The sequence below is a fragment of the Ceratotherium simum genome, chromosome 23, assembly GCF_057802395.1.
Source record: "Ceratotherium simum simum isolate JZ-2026a chromosome 23, ASM5780239v1, whole genome shotgun sequence".
In the NCBI taxonomy this organism is placed as follows: Eukaryota; Metazoa; Chordata; class Mammalia; order Perissodactyla; family Rhinocerotidae; genus Ceratotherium; species Ceratotherium simum.
In genome coordinates this window covers 35,449,260-35,476,891 of record NC_141922.1, presented here as the reverse complement: position 1 = coordinate 35,476,891, position 27,632 = coordinate 35,449,260, and the positions used below count along the sequence as shown (strand labels likewise).

General features: G+C 32.4%; 1 protein-coding gene across 8 annotated transcripts in view; it reads left to right on the top strand.

The window, feature by feature from the left end:
* Window positions 1-27,632, top strand: part of RIMS2 (regulating synaptic membrane exocytosis 2) — a 617,446-nt gene that overhangs the window by 350,270 nt on the left and 239,544 nt on the right. For all 8 annotated transcript variants that reach the window (XM_087447558.1, XM_014788104.2, XM_087447555.1 and 5 more), the window contains one exon: window positions 25,706-25,774. In XM_087447558.1, coding sequence (XP_087303684.1) covers window positions 25,706-25,774 — 69 coding nt within the window. The remainder of the gene's footprint in view (window positions 1-25,705; window positions 25,775-27,632) is intronic.

The window sequence follows — 27,632 nt, the reverse complement described above, 5'->3', positions numbered from 1 at the left end:
AACTCAGCTAACTCATGATGCATAACTTTTCATCTCTGGATTCAATTTGCTGATATTATGTGTAGAATTTTAGCATCTATATTCATGACAGAGAGAGAAAGATTGTCTTTAATTAGCTTTTGTTATCAATGTTATACTGGCTTCATAAAAAGTATTAGGAAATTTTCTTCTTTATCTATTTGATGTCTTTTATTTTTCTTTCTTGTAATATCTTTGCCAAGTTTTGATTTCAATGTTATGCTGGCCTCATAAAAAGTTTTCGGGAGTATACCCTCATTTTCTATTGTTTGAAAGAATTTGTACATTATTGGTATTATTTCTTCTTTAAACGTTTAGAAGTATTCTTCATTTAAGTCATCAGGGTTAGTAATTTCTGTATGTGTAAGTTTTAAATTACAATTTCAATTTTTCTACGATATTTAGAACTATTCAGAATTCTATGTCCCCTTGTGTAAGCCTTGTTCTGTTGGATTTTTCTTGGAATTTGAACATTTCTCCTAATTTTTAAAATATGTATTTGTATAAAATTGTTCAGAGTAACATCTTATTATCTATTAACGTCTATGGATGTGTAGTGATGTCCTCTTTTCCCCGATATTGGTAATTTGTTCCTTCTGTTTTTTATCTTGGTCAGACTTTACTAATGACCTATCAATTTTAAGTCTTTAAAAAAATTATTTTTTGTTTTGTTTGTTTTCTAGGTTGTATGTTTGTTATTCTTCTCCATTAATGTTTCTTTTTCTTTTTATTATTTCTCTTTTTTACTTTGTTAGGTTTAATGTATTTGTTTCTTCTCATTTCTTCGAAAGGATACTTAGGTTATTTTTAACGTGGTGCTTTCATTTACTTGTGGATTATTTAGGAGTGTTTTGTTAAATTTCCAAACTCTAGGGATTTTCTATGATTTTTTTAATATTTATGTCTAGCGTTATTCCTCTCTTGTAAGAGTATATACTCTGAATAATTTGGAATCCTTTAAATTAATCATTTGCTTTATGGTGCTGCATGTAATCAATTTTGGTAAATGTTCTTAAAAAGAATGTTTATTTTGTCATAGTTCAGTATGTGTTCTACATAGGTCAAGTTCACCAGACTTATTAATTTTGTGGTTCAAATCTTTGGTTTTTGCTTATTTTTTGTTGGATTATTCCATCTGTCGTTGAGAGAAGTATGTTAAAATCTCCGTGTATGATTGTGGACATTTCTTTTAATTTTGTCACTTTTTGCTTTATATATTTTGAAGTTATGTTACAGATCTAGAATTGTTATATTTTTCCTAGTAGACTGATAATTTTATCATTACATAATGTCTCTCTTTATATCTAGGAATGCTTTTTCCCTAAGACCTACTGTGTTTAATGTTAACTATTGCTGCTTCTGCTTTTTTTGGGGTTAATGTTTTTTGTATGGTCTACCTCTCTCAATCCTTTTACTTTCTACCTCTCTGTGCCCTTATATTTAAGGTTGGTCTATTGAAAACAGTGTAAACTTGATCTTCTTAAATCCATTCTGATAAGATTTATCTTTTATTGGGGTAATTCATACATTTACATTTAATGTAATTTCTTATAAATTTTGCTTAATATTTTACACAGCATTGTTTATTTTTGGTTTTTCTTTCTTTTGAAATCCACATTATTTTAATTATATCAACAAGTATTTAGTTACCTGTTATGTTTATGGTGCTGATACTGTGATTGGTCCGAAGATACATTATACTTGGGTGGCAAGTACAAGCAAGTAAAACTTTTATTTACAAACTGGCATGTGCAATACCCTTTTTTCCCCCCCAAATTTTACTTAATCTGACTCTTAGGTACCTTTGTTCCCAGTCAAATATCCTTCTCCTTACTATTCCTACCTCTCAACAGCAATTCTAGGAAGCCCTAAAAAAGGACAATATCAAAGAAAGACGCATTAATTTTTAATCCTTATTGAGCTTCACTGACATGTCCCAGTGTGCAATGGTTACTTGAGGCCAGGTCTACATATAGCAGGTTTTACTAATTCTGGTTGCTCTGGTGCTTAGCATCTCGCCTTCTGAGCTGTAACATGGAACTGGTATCCTAGAATCCTAAAGTATCACTGGACTCTGGAGAGGTCCTGAAGCCTGGGTCTCTATTATTCACAAGGCTCTCTAACCACTGTCTCCTTACTAATTCTGAGGAATCTTGACCTTTAGCAGTGTTTGCCTCCTCATTCTGCCCTCTCTATACTCCTCTCTTTTCTCTCTTCTAGGATAATCTCATTAATAAGCTTAGAGTATGGAAAGTAAAGTGTCCATATCTCACTTTGCTTTCAATCCTAAAACGTAAGTCTTCCTGATTCAGAAGACTTGCTACCTCTTTACAGTGTGGAAGGGAAAAATATAAGGATAATAAAACACAATTAATATCCTAGTACATGATCATGCCATACTTAATCTTTGACTTTGTATAATTTTTTTTATCATATATATGAAAGAGTTGTAAAAATTAAAATTATAAGTTTATGTAGAGTGCTGCAGTAATTTAGAAGTATGAGAGAATAGTACAAGCTTTGATGAGTATTTTGGCTAGAACTAAAAAGAATAAGTAAGATTTCAATAAATGGAGGTAAAAAAGTAAATAGTAAGTTCGAGAAGATAAAGACATAAAATCTAAATAGTATGAAGAGACATTGCAGAAAGGATTGAGTGCCAGATTAGGAGATTTATCATTTTAAAATAGAGCTTGAGGGGGCTGGCCCAGTGGCACAAGCGGTTAAGTGCGCGCACTCTGCTGTGGCGGCCCGGGCTTCACCGGTTCGGATCCCAGGCGCGCACCAATGCACTGCTTGTTAAGCCATGCTGTGGCTGCGTCCCATATAAAGTAGAGGAAGATGGGTACGGATGTTAGCCCAGGGCCACTCTTCCTCAGCAAAAAAGAGGAGGATTGGCATTGGATGTTAGCTCAGGGCTGGTCCTCCTCACATGCACACAAAATAAATAAATAAAATAAAATAGAACTTGAGGATAGAAGTCTTAAAGAAATAGCACAATAACATCTTAACATGATATATTGTCTCTCCTTGATGTGCTGTAACCTAAAAATAAATGTTTTGAGGGGAGGGATTTCCCTTCTTTATACCATATAAACAAACGCCTACCTTGCTTACAAATGAAGTCTCATGTATTTTGGAATTGAAGAAAGTTAAATGTAGTAAATATTAGGGAAAGCAGCAAACTGCAGTGAAAAAAATTAGGGGGAAAATGGCTTTGCTTTCATTTAGATTACACGTTCTTATTAGGCAATGACCATAATGGTCTCCAATTGGTAAATGTCACAATACGTAAATTATTCTCTACCTCTGTTCATAAAAATCCCTTTCAATGATTTTCAACATCACGGTTTGGACCAAAATATGTACATTGTTTTAAATATATATATATATATATATATATATAATATGTATAATATATATTATGTATATAAAATATTATATATGTCTGGGATATATTTTCAATAATTATTACTAAAATCTCTGCAATAAAAATTTAAGCTTTAATTAGTAGCTTGCAACATTTTAACACCTAACTTTTTTTATCATTTAAAACTATTTTTATAAATTATGAATTTTTAATAATGAACAGAAATTTTAGTTTTAAAAGACAAAAGAACTATATCCTTGATGGAAAACACCCATATTCACTCTCTTGTCTCATTTTAAAATATTAGGTACTTTACAATATCTGTGGAGAAAGAGTTTGAAAAGTTTAGTGTCCTTTGTTCTATATTGATTATAGTGATGCCATTCTTACAGTTTTAAGAAATAGTGTAATTCTTTGACTATTAATCTCAAACTCATTAAAATGTCTTGTTCTGAATTCTGGCAGTGAAAACCTGCACTGCTGATTTAAACCTTCTACTTCTTGGTGGTAGTACTGATTATTTCACTTTACGTTCTTTTCCCAAGGGTATATTTATTAGACAATGTGATAAAAAGGAAAACCACACATGACTACCTGTGACTATAAAATTGATATAATGATATAAATGACTTCCAAAAAAACCATTTGCGGGGGCCAGCCCAGTGGGATAGTGGTTAAGTTCACATGCTCCGCTTTGGCTGCCCAGGGCTCAGGGGTCCAGAACCTAGGTGCAGACCTACACACTGCTTATCAGGCCATGCTGTGGCAGGCATCCCACATACAAAGTAGAGGAAGATGGGCACAGATGTTAGCTCAGGGCCAATCTCCCTCAGCAAAAAGAGGAGGATTGGCAACGGATGTTAGCTCGGGGCAAATCTTCCTCGCCAAAAAAAAAAAAAACCACCATTTGGAGGTCTGCTTAACAACATTGTGTTTTGCAGAAAATCTTCAAATAATCCCTTCCAAATAGGAAAAAAGCATAATAAACTTAGATTAGTTAAACCTATCATTAAACTATAATGTTCAGATCATTCATGATGTAAAAAGAGCATGAAATTATACTTTTATCCTGCTGTTCTTAAAAAAGAAAGGCATTGAATGTATTATAATGTCAATATGGGGCATATACTCAGTTTTACTGAAGATGTACAGTTAAATGTGGAAATACTTCCCAAGAATGAAGTTTCATGATACAGAGTTACTGTTAAAGAACATAAACAGTAGAATGACATAAAGTAGGAAGAACACAACAGAAATATTTCCTTTACTAAATATATATCCATTCTAAATTCTAGAGTTTGGATATGTTATATTAGCATGAATTTGCATATGTGGGTAAATCAATATGGATATGAATATCATCATCCTAAGTATTTTAATAAATAGTATTTAATGTGATACAAAGATGTCTACAAAGAATTTTAATGCTACTAAAATGTTAATTGTTTCAGCATGTAAAATACTGTTTCAGTATAGATATTTACTTAGATTTACAATTATGTTCAGTGTTTTCACTTAAGGAAATCTTTATATAACAGTTCATCAATATTACAATTTTAAAATTATATACACTATAGCAATTAAATCTTTTTTTAAAGTAACATGATATTTTTACTTATTAACTGTGTAGCACACCTCTATTACACTTTTTCCTATAATTTTTTGCTGCATACTTTGTGATCACCTCTTCATATGACAATTTTGTATTATCAGTTATTTACATGTGTGCTATATTGATTGTACAAATTGTTTTTCTTTATATTACTTTTATCTGCTTTTTTTTTTCTTGTTTAGAAAGATTGTTGTAACTTTGTTTATCTCTTCTTTTCTTATTTTCTTTGTTTTGATTTGTTGGATATTGAGATTCTTCATTATTGTTACTCTCAGAGTTTGTTTTTACTTTGTGATATAATTAGAGTTTTTGACATTTTGAAGCATCATCAGTCTTTTCACTTTCCGTTTGTGTTTGTAACTTTCACTAGGATCATTACTTCCTATTATGTTTTAATTTTGGTATGGTCCATAATTCTTATCCAGGGGCCAGGCCCGTGGCGCAAGCGCTTAAGTGCGTGCGCTCCGCTGCGGCAGCCCGGGGTTCGCCGGTTCGGATCCCGGGCGCGCACCGACGCACCGCTTGGCAAGCCAAGCTGTGGTGGCGTCCCATATAAAAAGTGAAGGAAAATGGGCCTAGATGTTAGCCCACGGCCAGTCTTCCTCAGCGAAAAGAGGAGGATTGGCAGATGTTAGCTCAGGACCAATCTTCCTCAAAAAAAAAAATAATAATAATTCTTATCCAAAGGTACACTGGAGCTAGAGCCATTTGTGTAAATCTCTTTGCTTCATATTCAGTGACCTTGATAGCTTGAAATTGGCTGTATGGGAGTATTTACATTATGGAAATTGGCAAATGTTACAAATCAAGGCTTTTTTCCCCCCAGAGAGGTAATTGTTAAACCTTTACCAGCAAACCACTGCCTTACGTCATGTACCAAAATTAGTTTCAGATTTAATGAAATTTAAATGTAAAAAGTTAAAATGTTAAAGGGTTATAAAAACATAAATGAGTGTTTAACCAAGCTCTATATAAAAGCAATGGAAGGAAACTGAGAGAAGAGTATCAATAGATTTTTAAAAAATATAATGAATATATTAAATCTATTTTAAATGAAACTTTTGCGAGGTAAGTTTGCAACCTGATAATTTGAGAGAAAGTGTTGATCAAACATGATAATTAGAGTTTGTGTTGATTTTTTTTTTAAATCCTAGTTTAATCTAGTTGATTCAATTTATCTTTAATTTATGAAAATACATCCTGGATATGGCATCGGCCCTGTGGCCTAGTGGTTAAGCTCAGTGTGCTCCGCTTCAGTGGCCCAGGTTCTCGGGTTTGGATCTCAGGCGCGGACCTACACGACTCATCAGCCATGCTGTGGCAGTGACCCACATACAAAATAGAGGAAGATTGCCACAGATGTTAGCTCAGGGCGAATCTTCCTCAAGCAAACAGAGGAAGATTGGCAACAGATGTTAGCTTAGGGCAAATCTTCCTCAGCAAAAACAAACAAAAAAAATATGTCCCAGATAAAATGTTATAATACTTAGAAAATTATTAAACTCTACTATATTTTCTAATTTCTGCAATTTTATACTTACGTCTTTATGAAATTCCTATATAGTGGCCAGAATAAAGTTCTTTTTTCCCTCAAAGTACTCTATATAATTCCATCACTGTGTAGATCACTAATGGGACAGATCAATCATGTAAGATAACGCCAAGCATACTATTTCTCTATTTGTTAAATAAAGTTCAGAATCATATCATTCAAATTTTAAATCTTTTAATTGATCATTGGAAACTAAGCTTCTATAAATAACCTGTGAATCTTTTTTTTCCCTGTGATTTATTATCTTTGGCTAAAACTTAGATATGTCAAGAGAAATATTTATATTTTTCCAGGTCTCATGGCATCTTTTCACTACTGTGGCATTTTTGTGGCATGGTAGTTCTATATTCCTTTAAATTTCTATTGTATATTCAGATGATAATTTACTCATCTTTCAATGTGAAAAAATGATTTAATCTTTCATTATTATTATGCTCTCCCTTAAAACTTTGTAAATATTTATACATAGAAAACCCTAGCTAATTTGTATTCTGCTAACTTACTTGTGATAATTTATATATATATATATATTTTTTTTTTAACAAGTGAGCATGTCAAAATAACTTATTCCCTATAAATTTTCAGTTTTCCTCTTCCAAAAGGAAATAATTTTTTTTTTTTGAGGAAGATTAGCCCTGAGCTAACATCTGTTACCAATCCTCCTCTTTTTTGCTGAGGAAGATTGGCCCTGGGCTAACATCTGTGCCCATCCTCCTCTACTTTATATGGGACACCGCCACAGCATGGCTTGATAAGTGGTCGTAGGTCCACGCCTGGGATCCGAACCTGCGAACCCCGGGCTGCCAAAGCAGAGCACACGAACTTAACCACTGTGCCACTGGGCCAGGAAATAAATTTTAAAGTATACTTTTTCCAAAATCAGGAATTCCAAAATTAATAATGTTTTTCTAAGATCCCTTCCCTTAGGTTCATTAGTTGCTTCTTGCATGCTAAATTTCTGTGGGTAACAATTATCTCTTACATTTCATGGTATGTTATATAATCATGTATTATAAAATAGAATTGATAACTATTAGTATGCAGGGCAGGTCTGTTATTAGTTTTTTATTTTATGTATCTTCTCTTACTAATTTGTACTCTCTCTTAGCCTATAATTATTTCCTTTAATCAGAGTTTCTACTAACATAATTTATAGTTTGAATTGTTGACTAATTCTGATATGATGTAGCTTCCTTTCTTATTTTATTCTGAATTAGTATGGCCTTTTTAACTTTTAAATAAAAGTGTTAAACTACAGTCTGTACTGTAAAGCAGAAATTAGATTGCAATATCCCTATTACATGTAAAGATTTTCAAATGCATTTTTGACATCATTTTAACATTTTTTTCCAGCTAAAGCCTTATGTGCATATCATTCAGGTAAATTTTAGCATGCACAGTGTTTAATGCGTGTATTCATATGCACAGTTTAATTGGTTTTGTTGTTTTGTGCTTTGTCTGCCTATTGTGCATGTGTTAAATTCCTAAACAAAATGTCAGTAAGCTTCCCCTTTCTGCCTACAGTACTTTTCCAGTATCTCCATGTTACATCTTTATTATTTTCATATTAAAAAATTTGTTGAAATACAGTGATTTATGATTTAAGTGTGTCTAATATTGTCTCCCTTAGTATTGTACTATTTCATCAGTGACATATGTTTTAGTATATACTGTGTTATTATGTGCACTGTTTCAGAAAATTTGAATTTATATGGATACAATTTTCAATGTTTTTGACTTATGGATAATGTTAAAAATTCTAAGTATGTTGAATTAAAACATAATTAAAACTACAACGTTGGTTGTAGTTTTCATCATTTTAGCCATTTTGTCATATCTTGCAAGGAAAGCTGAAATGATTTAGTTTTATTATTCCAGTGTATTATGACTTTTAAATTCACACATGCACAGAGTATATGTCAAGATATTTTAAACTGGTGTTAAATGTTTTAACTGGTCCCTGGGACTTCTCTTAGTTTTAACAATTTTAATTGGAAAATATTTTTAAATAATAATAAAATATATTTAAAATATATATAATGAACTTTTATATTTTTAAAAGTTATCTTTTGAGTAAGATTGGAAAGTAATTATAAAATGTCTCAGGAATGGCACACCAAAGTTTCAGATCAGAAGAAGGCTACCACTTGCAACCAAGGTGGAGCAGAAGGGGCTGGACTTACCTTCCCACCTCAAACAACAACAAAAGTGGCCAAATATATGAAGCAATTGTTTGACTAGCACTGGGTATCAGGCAACTGAGGACAGTAATTGCTAAGAGAAGGGAAACAAATGAATTCAACCCTAAAATTGCCCTAGGCTACCACTTTAAGAAAGCTTCCTGCACACAGCATAGAGGGAAAGAACCCAGTTGGAGCCTAAGGACTCCCTGAGCTAAGGAGATGGAGCTGAGAGTACGAGAGCAAAGTGGCTAGAGTTCACAGAACAGACTACTGCAGAGGAAAGAACTATACAGAAAGAGAATTGCAAAGACCTGCAGAGGGTCCCTCTCAAGTGTTCAGCTGAGTATTGATCAGTGCATGAATGGAGGAATCTACCCAAGGCTGGGGAGAAGAACCACCCAAAAGGATTAGAAGTAACAGTGCCTGAGAATGGTGTCTGTTTTTCTCAGTGATACTAGAGAACATCAAATTTCAAAGGACATTGTGTTGAGTACACAGAAGTGTCTGGCCTCAGGAGAGTGGAGAATAATTAGCCCTAGACTGAACACTGTAGCACATACAAAAAGCTTAAAAGCAAGAACTGAACAAATCAAAATGTTTCTATAAGCAGAAGAAAGCCCAGCGATACTTAAAGGAATACAAAAAGATCCAACACACAACAATGTAAAATTCACAGTGGCTGGCATCTAATAAAAAATTGCCAGCCATGCAAAAAAAGAAAAAAATGATGCATAAAAAGGATATAAATCAATCAAAACTAAACAAGAACAGGTACAGATGTTATAATTAGTAGACAGGATATTAAGCAATTATATAAGTATATTCCATATTTTCAAAATGTTAAGTAGAGACATGGAAGATATAAATTGATCCAAGTCAAACATGTAGAAATGAAAACTACATTGTCTGAAATAAAATATACCGAATGGGATTAATAACAGTAAACATTGCAGAGAAAAACATTAGTGAACTTGAAGATACAGCAATATAAACTATCCAAAATGAAGCATAAATAGGACAGAGAATTAAAAAAAAATAAGAGTGTGAGCTATGGACAACTTGAAGCTACCTAATACACAGGTAATTAAAGTCCCTACAGGAGCAGAGAGGAGAAAGGATAAAAATATTTGAAGAAATAATGGCTGAAAATTTTCCAAATTTGATGAAAACTATAAACCCTTGTATCCAGGAAGCTCAGTCAACTTGAAGCGCAAGACACATAAATAAGAATATAGCAAGGCACATCATAATTAAATTCTTTAAAACCAATAATAAATAGAAAATCTTAAAGCATCCAGAGAAAACAGACTACATACCAGAGGAATAAAGATAAAGATTACTGCAGAGCTTTCGTTGGAAATAGTTGCACATACTCAAAGAAAAATGTATCAATCTAGAATTCCATGGCCATTCCTATTTCTTTGAAAAATAAAGACAAAATAAAAACTTTTTCAAACATACAACTGCTAAAAGAACTCATCACCAGAAGACATGCACTACAACAAATGTTAAAGGGAGTCCTTCAGGCAGAATAATAATGATACCAGTTGGAAATATAGAATATGGATGTATATAAAGGAAGGGGAACACCAGAAATGGTAACTACATGTAAGACTTTTTCTTACTGTTTAGATAACTTTAAATTATAACTGGCTGTTAAAACAAATAGCAATGGTAGTATAGGGTTTGCAACATACGTAAAAGGAAAATATATGACAATAGGAACACAAAGGTTAGGAAAGGAAAAATAGAAATATATGGCTGAAATGTTTTTATACTATACTATATGATAAGTAGTATGATATCACTTGAAAGGAGATTGTAATACGTTAAATATGTATACTTTAAGCCATAAAACCACAAAAGAAAGGGTTATAGCAAATAAGCCAATAGAAAAGATAAAATGGAAACAAAAATATCCATTTCATTCAAAAGATTACAGAAAAAGAAGAAAAATGGAACGAAGAACAGATGGGACAAATAGAAAATAAATAGCAAGTTGATAGATGTAAACCAACCAAATCAATGAGCACATTAAATGTAAATAGTCAAAATACCCCAATTAAAAGGCAAAGATTGACAGTGGATTTTTTAAAAAGGCAAAATCCAGCTATGTACTGCCTACAAGAAACCCATTTTAAGTGTAAAAACACAAAGAAGTTGAATGGAAAAGATATATACCACACTAACACTAATTAAAAGAAATATGGAGTACCTATATTAATATCAAACAAATTAGATTTTAGAGCAAAGAATATTAGAAGGGATAAAGGAGGTAATTTTATAATAATAAAAGGATAAATTGATCAAGAGAACATATCAGTCTTAAACAGTTAATCACGCAATAATAGAGCTTCAAATTACACAGAGAAAAATTTATAGAGAGATTTTCAGACTGGATTTAAAAGAAAAACAAGAAAGATTCAACTGTGGCGCTTTGAAAAGCTCAACAAAATTGACAAACATTTAACTAGTCTGACCAAGAGAAAAGACACAAATTACCAAAATCAATAATGCATTGGAAACAACTAACAATTTAACGGAAATTAAAAGGATTATTATGGGAATACTACTTGTGGAATCACATGGGAATACAACGAACACCTTTATGCCATGAAATGAAACAACACAGATGAAATGGACAAATTTCTAGCCACAAATTACAGAAACTGATCCAGAAAATATAAAATATCTGAATAAACACAGAAAAAAGTTGAATTAGTAATGAAAATTTTCCCACAAAGAAAAGCCTAGGGCCAGTGGCTTCTCTGATGAATTCTATCAAACATATGAAAAGAAATACCAATCCTTCACAAGTTCTTTGAGGAATAAAAGAGAAGGAAATAATCTCTAATTCATTCTATGAGGTCAATATTATCCTGATACCAAACCCCAACATATCACAAGAAAAGAACAGTACAGACCAATATCTCTCATGAACATAAACACAGAAATCCTCCATAAAATATTAGAAAATCAAATCCAGCAATATGTGAAAAAGATTATACTCTATAACCAAGAGGGATTATTCCAGTAATGTAGAGTTGGTTGACTAAGTAAAAATAAATTAATGTAATTCAGCATATTAATAGAAAAAAAGGACAAAACTAGATGATCATATGAAGAGATGAAGAAAAAGCTGTGACAAAATCCAATACCCATTCACAATAAAAACTGTCAACAAAGTAGAATGGAAGGGAACTTCCTAAACCCGATAAAGAGGACCAACAAAAACTTTCAGCTGACACCATTTTTAATTATAAAAGACTGAATGCTTTCCCCTTAATTGGGTACTAGGCAAGGATGTCTGCTCTCACCATTTCTATTCGACAGTGCACTGGAGATTCTAGTTAGGGCAGTCAGGCAAGAAAAATAAAAGGCATTCAAAATGGAATGAAAGAAGTGAAACTGTCTTTATTCATAGACAACATGATTCTATATGTAGGAAATTCTAAAGAATTTTCAAAAAACTACTAGAAGTAATAAACAATGTCAGCAAGGTCCCAAGATACACAAACAATATTTAAAATAAATTATGTTTTATATACTAGCCACTAACATTTTGAAAATTAAGAAAATGTATTCATTCACAATGATATCAAAAATTTTTAAATACTTATGAATAAATTTCACAGAATAAGTGCAAACTTGCATACTAAATAAATCATAAAACATTGCTGAAGGAAATTAAAGGAAGATCTAAATAAATGAAGAGATATTCCAAATTCATAGAATGAAAGAGTCAATAGTATTAAGATGGCAGTGTTCCCTTAAATTTGTCTACAGATTCAATACAATCCCTATAAAAATCTAAGCAGGATTTTTTGGTGAAATTAATAAGCTGATCTTAAAATTTATATGGAAATGCATAGGCTCCAGAAGCCAAAAAAGAACAAATTTGGAAGACTTATACTTCCTGATTTCAAAACTTACTATGAAGCTACAATATCACAACATTGTGGTACTGGCATAATGATAGACCTATAGATAAATGCAACCTAATTCAGAATTCAAAAATAAACCCTCTTTTTTTTTTTGAGGAAGATCAGCCCTGAGCTAACATCCGTGCCCATCTTCCCCTACTTTATGTGGGACACCGCCACAGCATGGCTTGACAAGTGGTGCGTCGGTGCGTGCCCGGGATCCGAACCTGCGAACCCAAGGCCACCAAAGCAGAGCGTGCACACTTAACCACTATGCCAACAGGCCAGCCCCACCCCCCCACAAAAAATAAACCCTTTTATATATGGTCGATTGATTTTCAACAAAGGTGCCAGAGCAATTCAATGGGGGAAAAATCATCCTTTTAAACTAATAATGCTTAAACAATTGAATATCCATATGCCAAAGATTAATTTAGAACTACCTCACACCATCCACAAAAATTAACTTAAAAATGGATCATAGATCTAACTGTAAGAGCTAAAACTATAAAACTCTTAGAAGAAAACACAGGAGAAAATTTTCATTACCTTGGGTTAGGCAGAGGTTTCTTCAATACAAAGCAAAAGCATGATTAATAAAAGAACAAAGTGATAAATTGGACTTCATCAAAATTTAAAATATTTGTGATTCAAACACACCATTAAGAAGGTAAAAGACAAGTCACAGACTGGGAGAAAATATTTGCAAATCGCATAATTGACAAAAGACTTACATCCAGAATATATAAAGAACTCTTAAAATTCAATAATGAGAGGACAAACAATGCAATCAGAAAGTGGACAAGGGGCCGGCACGGTGGCATAGTGGTTAAGTTCATGTGCTCCACTTCAGCAGCTCGGGGTTCGCCAGTTCAGATCCTGGGCACAGACGTACACACCACTCTTCAAGCCATGCTGAGGCAGCATCCCACATAGAGCAACGAGAAGGATGTACAACTATGACATACATCTATCTGCTGGGTTTGGGGGGAAAAAAAGGAGGAAAATTGGCAACAGATGTTAGCTCAGGGCCAATCTTCCTCAAAAAAAAAGAAAGAAAAAAAGGAAGAAAGAAAGTGAGTGAGCCAGCCCTAATGGCCTAGTGGTTAAAGTTCTGTGCACTCTGCTTTGGTGGCCCAGGTTTGGTTCCCGGTCACAGAACCACACTGCTTGTCTGTCAGTAGCCATGCTGTGGCAGTGGCTCACATAGAAGAACTAGAAGGACTTAACAAGTAGAATATACAACTATTTGCTGGGGCTTTGGGGTGGGAAAAAAAAAAGAGAGGAAGATTGGCAACAGATGTTAGCTCAGGGTGAATCTTTCCCTGCAAAAAAAAATAAAAAGAAAAAAGAAATTAGGCAAAATATTAGAACAGTCAATTCACTGAAGAAGATATATGGATGGCAAATAAGCACATGAAAAGATGCCCAACATCATTAGTTATTAGTGAAATGCAAATTATAACAATGAGATATCACTTCATATCCACTGGAATGAATGTTAAAGATGGACAATAACAATTTTTTTTGGTAAGGATGTTAAGAAATTGGAACCCTCATACATTTGCTGATGGAAATGTGAAATAATATAGCCCTTTGGAGAACAGTTTGATGGTTTGTTAAAAAGTTAAAAATAAATTTACCATGTGACATAGCAAGTCTCTCCTAGGTATATACCCAAGTGATATGAAAACAAATGTCCTCTCAAAGACTTGTACGTGAATGTTTACAGCAGCATTATTCATAATGGTCAAAAAATGGAAATAGTCCAAATATCCATCAACTGGTGAATGGATAAATAAAATGTGGCATCCATACAGTGAATTACTACAAATAATAAGGAACAAAGTACTGATACATACTATAACATGGTTTAACCTAAAAAATATTATGCTAAATAAAAAATGCCAGATGCAAAAGGCCACGTGTTGTATGATTCCATTTATGTATCATGTACAGAAAAGGCAAATCTGTAGAGCCAAAGATTAGATTTGTAGTTGCCTGACTGGGGGTAAGAGTGGGGAGTGACTGAAAATGGATGTGAGGAATCTTTTTGGGATGATGGAAATGTTCTAAAATTGGATTGTGGTGATATTTACACAACTCTTAAAATTTACTAAAAATTATTGAGTTACATACTTAAGAAAATTAAATTTATGTTATATAAAATATACTTCAATTTTGAAAATACGGTGATGAAACTACAGAAGAAATAGATAAAATTTCAACTACAGTCAGATTTTAATATCCCTTTCTTAATATTTCATAGAACAAGTTGAGAAAGGAAGTAATACCAGAAGGACTTGAACAATGCTATCAGCTAACTTGACCTAATTAACATTTACAAAATACTCCACATAACAACAGCAGACTACACATTCTTTTCAAGTGTATTCAGAACATTTACCAAGGTAGACCATATTCTGGCCAAAAATAGTCTCCAGAAATGTAAAGATATTCAAGTCACACAAAATGTGTTATCTGACCATAATAAAATTAAATTAGAAATCAATAACAGAAACATCTCTGGAAGATCTGCGAATGTTTAGAAACTAAATAAACACCCTTTTAAATAACCATGAGTCAAAGGAGAAGTCAAATGGGAAATTAAAATGTATTTTGAACTGAATGAAATGAAAACACAACATATCAAAATTCATGGGGTGAAACTAAAGCAGAACATAGGAGGAAATTTATAGCACTGAACATATATATTACAGAAAAAGAAATGTCTCAAATCAATAACTTATTTTCACCTTAACAAAATACAAAAAAGAGAGCAAATGAAACCCAAATTAAATAGAAGACAGGGAATAGTGAAAGAACAGAAATCAATGAAATAAAAACAGAAAAGCAATAGAGAAAATTAATGAAGCCAAAGATTGACTCTGTGAGATCAATAAAATTGACCAACTTTTAGGCAGAATGATCAGCATAAAAAGAGAAGATAGACATTACCAATAACAGAAAATAGACAACTGATATCACTACAGATTTTACAAACATTAAATGGTTAGTAAGGAAAAGTTATGAATAACTTTATGCTGATACACTTGACAACTTAGAAGAAATAGAAAATTTCCTTAAAAGACAGAGACTTGAGGCTCACTCAAAAATTGTCTATAGACTCAATTCCATTCAAAAATCCAAACAGGCTTTTTTGTATAAATTGACAAACTGACTCTAAAATTTATTTGAAAATGCAAAGTACCTCGATTTGCTAAAAGCAACTTTGATGAAAGAAGATCAAAGTTGGAAGCCTTACACTACTTGATTTCAAAACTTATTAGAAATCTGCAGTAATCAAGACATTGTGATAAAAATAGACAAATGTATCAATAGAACCGTATAAAGAATACAGATATAGACCCACAGATATATAGATAACTGATCTCCTACAAAGGTGCAAAGGCAATTCAGTGGTGAAAGGATAGTCTTTTCAACAAATGGTCTTAGAGCTTGTGAATATCCATAAGGAAAAAAAAAAAAAAAAGAATTCTATTCACACTATATACAAAAGTTAACTCAAAATGGATCAATGTAAACCCTAAAATTATGAAACTCCTAGGCAAAAACTTTGTCACCTTTGGTTAGGCAAACATTTCTTAGATAGGTCACCAAAATGCTGTTCCATTAAATAACAAATAGGTAAATTGGACTTCCTCAAAATAAAAATCTTTTTTTTTTTTAAAGATACTGTTAAGATACTGAAAAGCCAAACCACCAACTAGAAGAAATATTTGCAGATCATATATCTGATAAAGGATTTTTATTCAAAATATAGAGAACTGTCAAAACTCATGAATAAGAAAACAGATTAATAAAAAATGGACATAAGATTTGAAAGATCATTGAAGAAGATATACAGATGGAAAATAGACACATGAAAAGATGTTCAACATTAGTTTTTAGGGAAGTATAAATGAGATACTTTTAGATACTTATTTGGATGGCTAAAATGGAGACGACTGTCCATACCAAGCATTGGGGAGGATGGGAAATGGCTAAAACTCTCATACACTGCTGGTGGGCATGTAAAATGTTATAGCCTCTTTAGAAAACACTTTGGCAGTTTTTCTTAAAAAGTTAAACATATAACTACATCTACCCTGTAATCTAGCCATTCCACTTATGGTGTTTACCAAAGAGAAGTCAAAGCATATGTCCATACAACAACTTGTACATGAATGTTCAGTGTAACTTGATTTGTAATAATCAAACAGCCCAAATGCCCCTCAACTGGGTAATGGATAAGCAAACTGTAATACAGCCATAAAATAGAATATCATTCAGCAATAAAGAAGAATGATCTATTGATATATGCTACAACATGGATGAATCTAAAAATAATTGTACTGAGTGAAAGAAGACAAACAAAAAGAATGCATACTGTATGATTCTATTTATATACAGTTCCAAGAAATGCAAACTAATGAAATAGAAAACTAACAAAGAATAGGCAAAATTCTGAAAACTCTGACATGATCAAAAATAGATTAGGCACAGATAAATAATATGGATTTAAAAGAGGAGATCATTTCAGTTAAAGTAGATATTAAAGTACTGTAGTTCCCCTTGTCTGAGGAGGGATATGTTCCAAGACTCCCAGTGGATGCCTGAAACCATGGATAATACCAAACCCTTAAATATACTATGTTTTTTCAAATACATATATACCTATGATAACGTTTAATTGATAAATTAGGCACAGAAAGAGATTTACAACAATAACTAATAATAAAATGGAACAATTATAACAGTATACTGTAATAAAAGTTACCGTAGATCTTAGCAACTTAATTTTTTTTCTTTCCTTGTTAAGTTGGGAATTTTCACCTTTTCACTTAGAGGAAGCACTTTTTGGCCTCTCTTTGGCATATCCCAATTGTCAACATCACTACTCTTGTGCTTTGGAGCCATTATTAAGTAAAATAAGGGTTACTTGAACTCAAGCACTGTGATACCATGACAGTTGATCTGATAATGGAGATGGCTACTAAGTGAGTAATGGGCAGGTAGTGTATACAGCATGGATACCTAGACAAGGGATGATCCACGTCCCAGGAGGGACAGATCAGGATGGTGCAGGATTTCATCACGCTACTCAAAATGGAGCAAAATTTAAAACATGAGTTTTTTTTTTTTTGAGGAAGATTAGCCCTGAGCTAACATCTGTTGCCAATCCTCCTCTTTTTTGCTGAGGAAGATTGGCCATGGGCCAAACATCCATGCCCATCTTCCTCTACTTTATAAGAGTCACTGCCACAGCATGGCTAGATAAGCAGTCCTTAGGTCTGTGCCTGGGATTCGAACCCAGGAACCCTGGGCCACCAAAGCCGAGCACATGAACTTAACTGCTATGCCACTGGGCCGGCCCGAAACGTGAATTTTTTATTTCTGGAATTTTCCATTTAGTATTTTCAGACCACGTAGTTGACCATGGGTAACTGAAACAGCAGAAAGCAAAGCCGCAGATGGGGGGACTACTGTAAGTTCAACTCAATTAATGGAACTCCATCTGCAAGTATATGCCTGTAACTTTGAAAATATTGATAATATGGACAAATTCTTAGAAAAATAATATTTATGAGAACTGACTCAATAAGAAATAAAGTGCTTGAACATTCCTATAACTACAAGTATTATTAACATGTTGAAAGTTCAAGTAAAACTTTTTTTTACAAAGAAAACACTAGACCCAGACATTTTTTACAGGTAATTTATACTAAATCTTAACGTATTATCTCAAGTTAATAAAACTATTGCATAATTTATATGTAGAAGAAATATTTCCAAGCTCATTTACAAGGAAAACATAAGTTTTATACCAAAAGTTTACAAAGCCATTCTAAAAAGGAAATTTATAGGCTCATTTCACTCCTAAATATAAACGACAAAAAAAGCTATATAAAATAGCAAATCAAATCCTATAGCTTTATAAAAATCTATAAATGTGATTTAAAGCATTTACAGATTAAAGGAGAAAAACTATGTTCATTTTTCAATAACTAAAAAATTTGATAGAATTCAACAAATTCATAATGATGTCTGTTAGCAAATTATGAGTTAGAAAGGAACTTCCTCACTCTGATAGAATGTCTATTAAAAACCTACAGGAAATCTCATTTTAAATGGCCAATAATAGAATTATTTCTTTAAAAAAAGACAAGAACAAGAGAATGATTGTAATGAAGATCTTAGTGCAATAAGACAAGAAGAATTTAGAAACATTAAGGATTCAAAGGAAGAAGTAAAACTGTCATTATTTCAGATGATATAATTGTTTACTTCAAAATCTGAAAGCAATCTATAGGTAAATTATGGTTTACCAAGATGTCTAGATATAAGATTAATATGTAAAAGTCAATTGCATTTCTATAGACCAGTAACAGACATAATTTATAATAGTAACAGAGAATGTCAAATACCTGGGAATAAATCTAACAAAAGTTGTGTAAAACTACTATAGGCAAAAATTATAAAGTTTTATTAGGAAACATTAAAGAACACCTAAATAAGTGGTTATATGCCATAACCATTCATAGGAAGGCTCAAGATTATAAACTGTCAATTTCCCCTATTTGACCTATAGATTCCATTCAATTCCAATCCTATCAGATATCTTAACGGAAACTGTTGAGCAGATTCTAAGTATGTAGAGGGCTAAATGGCCAAAAAAGGCTAGAAAGCTTCTTATGAGAGCAGAGAAGAGAGAATTTCTTTATCAGATATCACCATTTACTGTTTTTGACACAGAGTGCAACTGGCATGAGAATAAATCTGTCAATGGAATAAGGCAGAGAGCCCAGAAGCAGACTCTGTTATAGAAGACTGTCTTGTATAAGTATCTGAGGTAACATGTCAGACCAAGAGGGGACAAAAAGGCAATTTAATAAATGAACTGAAAAAAAATATCAGTATGGAAAAAAAAAATAGATGAAAGTAATCCCTGCCTTGCAACATGTACAAGAAAAAAAGAAACTCTAGGTGGATTAAGGATTTAAATATTATTTAAGTTAAGGTTCAGTCAGGAGGCTGAAGCACTTTTAGATATATGGAATAATAAATTTATTATAAAGATTAAACTTGACAAAATTGTAGGAGTAGCTGGGACTTCTTTGTAAGAAGGTTTGTAAGAGAATGGTTGAAGAATCTGAGAAAAGTCACTTGTCAGAGACCACAAAGGGGAGCTAGTGAAAAAGTATGGAAGGCTGTTGCTCCCTCATCCAATAGTGGTCCTCAAGTCACCATAGATCATAAGGACAGGTCGGGAAGGAAAAATGCATGCAAAACAAGGAAGTCAAGGAAAGCTAGAACCCATGATAAACTGTAATGTATGTCTGTCTCTCATCTCCTCTAACCCTGATTTTGTGGGTGACATGCAGAAGAAGATTGTAGATCCTTTGTTATAGATCTACAGATATCCTTGGCACAGAACTGGGGGAAGCTGTGGAATGAGATCCAGCAGGAGCCAGAGGAACATCTAAAATCCTAGACTTGGTTATATCATACCTATTTTAAAAACCAGGAAGAATTGAAAAGAGAAAGTGAAAAACTGCAATCATAGTAACAATCTCTCAGAAATGTGAACCACAAAGTTGACAAATTTGGATTAATAAAACGTTCTCCCAGCAAATAGAGAATATATATTCTCTTCATCCTCAAATGAAACACTTGTAAAATTTTGCTATTAATTTTTAATTAAGTAATACATTCATCAGGTATAAATTTAAAAGTATATATAGTAAAAAAATCTTCCACCCCTATTTCTCAAACATCTAGTTCTCTTTCCTCAAATAAACCACTGTTACCAGTTTCTGTATTTTTGCAGAGATATTCTATACATACACAAATAAATGCATATATCTTTTCTTTTTTCTAACATAAATAGTGACATACTATCATTATTCTGTGCACTCTGCTTATTTTTAATCTCTGTTCTTTTAGTAGTTACTATTGAAATTATAACATGCACACTTAACAAAATAACATTAATTAATAGCTCTACCTTTTTTCCAAAACCATATAAAAATTTTAATATCTGGTTCATACCCTTGCCCTTAACATTTAACATATTACTACCAGATTTTTACCTCTGCCTCCAAATTAGTAGTTATTATAATTATTGTCATTTTGTTCATTCAGAGTTTGTTTAGATTTACCTAATTTTTATCACTTTCTTTTCTTTTTCTTCTTTTTTTTTTTTTGCACTTCGTCCCTTCCTTCTGGGGTAAATTTCTCTATATTTTTACAGTACATATTTTTTAGAAGTTCTTTCAGTGAAGAACTGGAAACACACTTTGTTTTTCTGAATATGTCTTTATTTCTTCATTCCTGATGGAAAGTTTAGCTATATATAAAATTCTAGAATTACTTTTCTCTCAGCACTCTGACAATGTTATTTCAATAATTTCTGGCTTCCAACTTTGCAGAAAAGTCTCTCCATTTACATAAGTTTTCTTTAATTTGTTAGTAGTTATGAGTTGAATTGTGTCCCCCCAAAATTATACAGGTTCTGTCCCCCGGTACCTCAGGATGTGACCTTATTTGGAAATGGATTCTCTACAGAGGTAATCAAATTTTCATTATTGAGGTCATTAAGGGAGGCCCTAATCCAATATGAATGGTATCCTTATAAAAAGAGGAAATTTGGACACAGAGATAGACATGCACAGGGGGAAGACAATATGAAGACATTCAGGGAGAAGATGGTCATGTGACTGGAGTGATGTATCTACACGTGAAAGAATGCCAAGAATTGCTAGCAACCATCAGAAGCTAGAAGAGACAAAGGTTCTTCCCTAGAGCCATCAGAGAGAGCATGGCACTGCTAACACCCTGATTTTGGACTTGTACCTTCCAGAACTGTGAGACAATAAATTTCTGTTGTTTTAAGCTACCCAGTTTTTGGTGGCTTGTTGTAGCAGCCTTAGGAAACTAATACAGCAGTGTTTTGTGGTTTTGGAGGTACATGTTTCACACATTTTTTGTTAAATGTATCTTAAGTATTTCATGTGTTTGGATATTCTTATGATAGTGGTTTTGAAATTAATTTTCTAATTGTTCATTGCTATTGTTTAAGAAATATAATTCATTTTTGTATGTTGACTAGGTATCCTGCAATCTTGCTAAATTGTTAGTCTTAAGTTTTTTATAGCTTCCTTAGGATTTTTAATTTACTGATCATGTTACTTCTTGCTTTCCAATCATATGCCTTTCATTTTTGTTGCTGTATTTTACTGTCGTGCAAGTACAGTATTGAATAGAAGGAATTGGTATGGACATTCCTGGCTTATTCTTTGTCTTAGGGGCAATGCATTCTATATTTCATAATTAAGTGTGATGTTAGCAGTAGATTTTTTCTAGATGCACTTTCTCAGTTTGAGGAAGTTTCCTTCTTACTAGTTTGCTGAGACATTTTATCATGAATGGAGGGTAAACATTTTCAAATGATTTTTCTACATATATTGAAATAATTTTAAACTTGCATGTGTAAATGAAACAACTTACCTATACATCAAGTAAAACTAGAGAGAAAAACTAACAAATTTGCCACCATTGAAGGAGATTCCAATATAAATCTCTCTCAATCATTGCTAGGTCAAGCAAACAAAAATTTAGGGAAGATAAAAAAGAATCAAATCACACAATTAACAAGTTTAATCTCATGGTCAAATAAAGAACTCTACACCTAATAATTAATGAATTCATATTCCTCTGCTTTATCCATGAAACATTTATAAGAATTATTAATATACTATTCAACAACTCATTTTTGACAAATTTCAAAGAATTGACAAATATAGGCTTTTTTTTGGACTACAGTGTTCCTATGTCAATTTTTAAAAAAAACAATAAATTATACCTATACATTTGAAAATTTTCAAAAATAGACGCTTTTACTCTAATGAAAAAGATCTATTCTCTTGCAATTGTCATGCATTATTCAATCAGTGGTGTCTTAGATTTAATGAATTATGGTAAATATCTTATAGACCCAAGAATAAAATACCTAGACCTGAACTTTAATGAATATACTACATATAAATATTTGAGTAATGCAAACAAGTAATTAGAGGAAGAGTGCTTATTTTAGTAAAGATTAAAAGGCTGAAAATTATGATATACTCATCCAATTTAAGAGTTTAGGAAAAGAATAGTCAAATAAATTTGAAGTAGAAGCATAAAAATAAGAGTAGAAATCAATAAAGTAAGAAACAAATTTCTAGTTGATGGGATTATGGAACCCAGAAGTTAATCCTTTGAAATGAATTGCAAAATAAACGTTTAGTGAGGGGCCGGCCCAATGACGTAGCGGTTAAGTTCATGTGCTCCCCTTTGGTGGCCTGGGGTTTGCAGGTTCGGATCCTGGGCTCAGACCTGCGAACTGCTTGTCATGCCATGCTGTGGCGGTGTACCATATAAAGTAGAGGAAGGTGGGCACAGATGTTAGCCTACGGCTGATCTTCCTCAGCAAAAAGAGGAGGATTGGCATCAGATGTTATCTCAGGGCTAGTCCTCCTCACACACACACACACACATAAAAACCCCAAAAACTTTTAGTGAAATTTATTGGTGGAATAAAAAGAAGGTACAGGATTCAAGTGGAGCCATAATAGATACATCGGAAAATAAATAGATAAGATAAAATGATGAACATTGTGGCAAACACTTTGAAAACTCAGACAAAGTGAACAAATTCCTATGAAAAATATAACTTACTAAACCTTGAATCAAGAAGACATTCTACATCTACTGAAAAATGGATTAATAATTTAAAATAGTCCCCAAAAGGAAACACCAAACCTTGATAGTTTTATAGATGGGTTCCATCAACATTTCAAAGAACAGATTTTTTTATAATCCTACACAAATTCTTCCTGAGAATTAAAAAAGGACTAATTCTCAATATTTATTGGGCCAGTATAACCTTGAACCTAAACCAAATGGTTAATACAACAAGGGAAACTTAACAGGCCAGATTCACTTGTAAATAAAAATGCGAAAATCCTTACTAAAGTATTAGTGAATTTAAAAGAGACCTTCCTCAACCTCATAAAATGTAACTTCAGCAGATATCATTTTTTTGGTTTTTTTTTGGTGAGGAAGATTGCTCCTGAGCTAACATCTGTGCCCATGTTCCTCTATTTTGTATGTGGGTCACCACCACAGCATGGCTTGATGAGTGGTGTAGGTCTGCGCCTGGGATCTGAACCCGCGAACCCTGGGCCACCAAAGCAGAGTGCACGAACTTAACCACTAGGCCACCAGGCTGGCCCCCAGATATCATTTTTAATGGTGAAATATTAGAAAAATTCTGTTTAAAATCAGAATTTAAAAACGAATGAAAACGTCTCTGCTTCTTTCCAGTATTGTGCTTATCAGCATAGAAAGACAAGAAAAAGAAAGAAAAAAAGCATTAGGATTGGGAAGAAAGATTGTGTACATAGAAAAATCCAAATTAAACCACAATCAATTTATTAGATGAAAGAGAGAGACTTTAACAAGGTAGTTGGTTAACATTATTTTACAATAAAATTGCATTTCTATATATGAACAATTAGGTTAGGAAACATAATTTTAACAGTATTTCATATGGCAATGGAAATTATAAGATACAAAGGATAAATCCAACAAATGTGGAAAATTTGAGCGGCCAAAGTTAAAAGTTTCATAGAAATTTAAATGGAGAGAAAGTCATGTTCATGGTTAGTAAAACAATGCTATAATACTTGCCAATTTTCCCTAAATTGATTCATTGCAATTCAAATTAAAATCCCAATAAGATGTTTTTGTGCAGTTTGATAACCTGAATCTAAACTCTATCTGGAAGAGCAAAGGGGAAAGATCCAAGATATGATGGATTTGCTTTTCAATATAAAATGTTAGAATAACAAAGACAGTGAGTTGTTGATTTATGGATAGATAGCCTGTACAAGTCAAAAAAAATAGAGCACCAAACAGATCCTAGTGGATAGTATACATTTATTTATGACGGAGGTGACATCTCAGATCATTGGGGGAAAGGTGGAAATATTAAGTCAGCAATGCAGAGATATGTGTTGGAAAAAGCAAAGTTGCATCCATATCTCATATCATAAAATAAACTCAATTCAAGATGGATGAGGATGTAAATGCTAAAAGCAAAATTTTTAAACTTTCATAAAAAAAATATGAGACTATCTCTCTGCTCATAAGCTCAGGAAAGATTTCTGAAACAAGACACTAACAACACTACTTTGAAAAGAGAAAATTGGTACATTCAATGACCTTAAACTTAAGTACTTGAATTCATCAGAATGTCAAAAGACAAGACCCAAGTAGAGACAACATAATTGCGAGTATTTAACCTCTGTAGAATTAATAGCAAAATAGATCAAGACTTTCATCAGGGAAGTAATCAATAACATTTGGAAGGAAGCAACATTTACAAACCACATATACCCCCTTCCCCTCAACCCCAAGCACACACTCAGGCAGGACCGCTCACAAAAGCTGATAGAATGAACTTCATTTCTTGCTGGAGTCATTCTTATCTTACACCAGACACGGATCTGATTCTTGACCAACACCAAAATCATATAATCTTTATGCTCTGTAATGGATAATGTACCAGGCACATTAAACTAATCACTCCCCTGTCCTTGAGTATTTGCAAGGTGAAATCTCGTTACATGCTAAGTAGCAATTCTTAACTCTGACCTCATTAGCTTCATCTGTGTATATCCCTCCTCTCTCCCAAGTCCATTTAGAATGTATGTCCTAATTCTAGAAATGCTTTTGTGCCCAGTCTGTTGGGATTTTGTCAGATAATTGTAGTTGCCATATCAATTGGGGTTATAAGAGCCTCAAATTTGATTGGGTCTAAAGTTTTATGAAATATGTGTGAAAGTAAGTGTTTGTGAGCTCATAATGACTTTCCTTCTCTCTAAATTATTTATTCTCAAGTGTTTCATTCAAAATCCTTTCATTTATTTTTCAGGTTGGTGAGGGTTTTTTTCCCTTAATAATCAGCAATTTTAATTATTGTTATTGTTTGCTTCATAGGGTCAAAGAGAATAAGTGATAGTGAAGTCTCTGACTATGACTGTGATGATGGAATTGGTGTAGTATCAGGTAAGAATTTCAGAATTATTTTATAGTAATAAGAAGGAAGTGTAATTCATCATTATTTTCCAATAGATTGGTAGGTAAATAAATTAAATAAATAAATAAATGAGAGAGAAATAACTTGCCTCCTTATCCCCTTAAAAACAACCTTATGGCAATTTAAACTGCTGAATAATTCCAGTTACTGGAACATCTATACCAATTGTTAGATTGAATATTCTTATTAAAAGATGCCAGATAAGTGAATACTTATAAATTTTCTATTTTAAACTACTAAGTAATAAGGATTTCTCTGTAAATTTGAGAGGTTATTGTATAATTAAAACTTCTTTATATACTGCACTAACAGTGTGAAAAAAAATAAAATCTTTTTGACATCACCAACATACCCAAATAACTCAAATATTTGAAGGAGCTTTTTTGAAATTTTTTTCGTTGTTGTTGTGTTAAGTATCAGGTGCAGCTACGTTTTGAAATTATGATATTGTAGTTTAAAATATTGCCTAATTTATGGTTTGAAATTTATCTGATGATTTAATATTTTAGGTAAGTAGCTATTTTTTAAATAAATTCTGGAAAAAATGTTTGTATTTATATATACATTATATTCTTAGTATTATAAAAATGTTTGATTCTCTTCTTGAACAAAATTAATAAACAAAATATGTTCTATTTTATGTAAGACATGCTGCAGTTGCATCAATGACTGCTATTCTGACTGAATTTTTGTTTGACAGTTTTTGTTAAGTATGGGTCAGTTAGCATGCTATTAATGTACTACTTTTTGAAAACTCAATATCTGTTAGCCTTTATTTTTCGCGTTAAGGGTGAACAATATATTAATTTAGTAAGACTGCAAAAATATTTTCCGTGTTTTATTATTTGTGAATTAAACCTCAATAAATTGGTTTTGAAAAATATTTCCCATGGTCTCTTGCTTGGAGATCATTACAGTTTTTTTCTATTTGTATTCTACTCCTTGGATAATTGACTTTTCTACTTCTTCTCTTTACTAGATATATAGCTACATCAGGTTTCTTCATCCAAAATATTTTCCTTCAGGTCATTAAAGCCTTTCATCTTGAGGCCATTTTTGGCACATCTTAATTCTTTCATTTTCTATTTTCAGGGTGGCAAAAATATCATAATTTTATTATTTTTTCCATTCTGTTAAAGGGATTATATCTTTTGAAAAAAAACTTTATGCGAATCTTTCCTTATTTGGGTTAATATATTTGGGAATAAATTTTTTGCTATTACAGAATAGTATTTGGAAAACCGACACAATTCAAAATATTTACCCTGGGTTCATTATTTTTCAGCATCACAAAAAATCACCTTTTCTTGTCTCAACATTATTTTTTTTGCCTATGTAGAGACTACATAGTGAATCATTTAATAATTATTGAGGAGAAAAGATTGCTGTATAATGTTCTATATTTTGCTATTTTAAAATCCAATATGATTTTGAGACATAGTTTTTTCATCATCTTCTCAGGGAGGCAGTACCAGGCATGGATTTTGGCCCCCATGGTATACTGAGTCAGGAGAACCAGAATGATTATAAACGAACCATTCTTTGAACCAACTGACTCACCCTACAACATGAATAAATGGAATATATCTATATAAAACATTAATCATAGCCACATAAAATTTTAGTATTATTTTCTACTCTGACCTGAAGCCATATACAAACAAATGTAAATAATTTATTTTACATTGGGAAGGTAGAGAGATGTTTCAATAATTAGCTCTTAAATGTCACCTATAATTTTCTAATTTCCTAAATCAATTATCTATCCCCAGGACTCATTTTTTATCACTTCTAAGTAGCACTTTGCGTTATTAATCATGAATATTT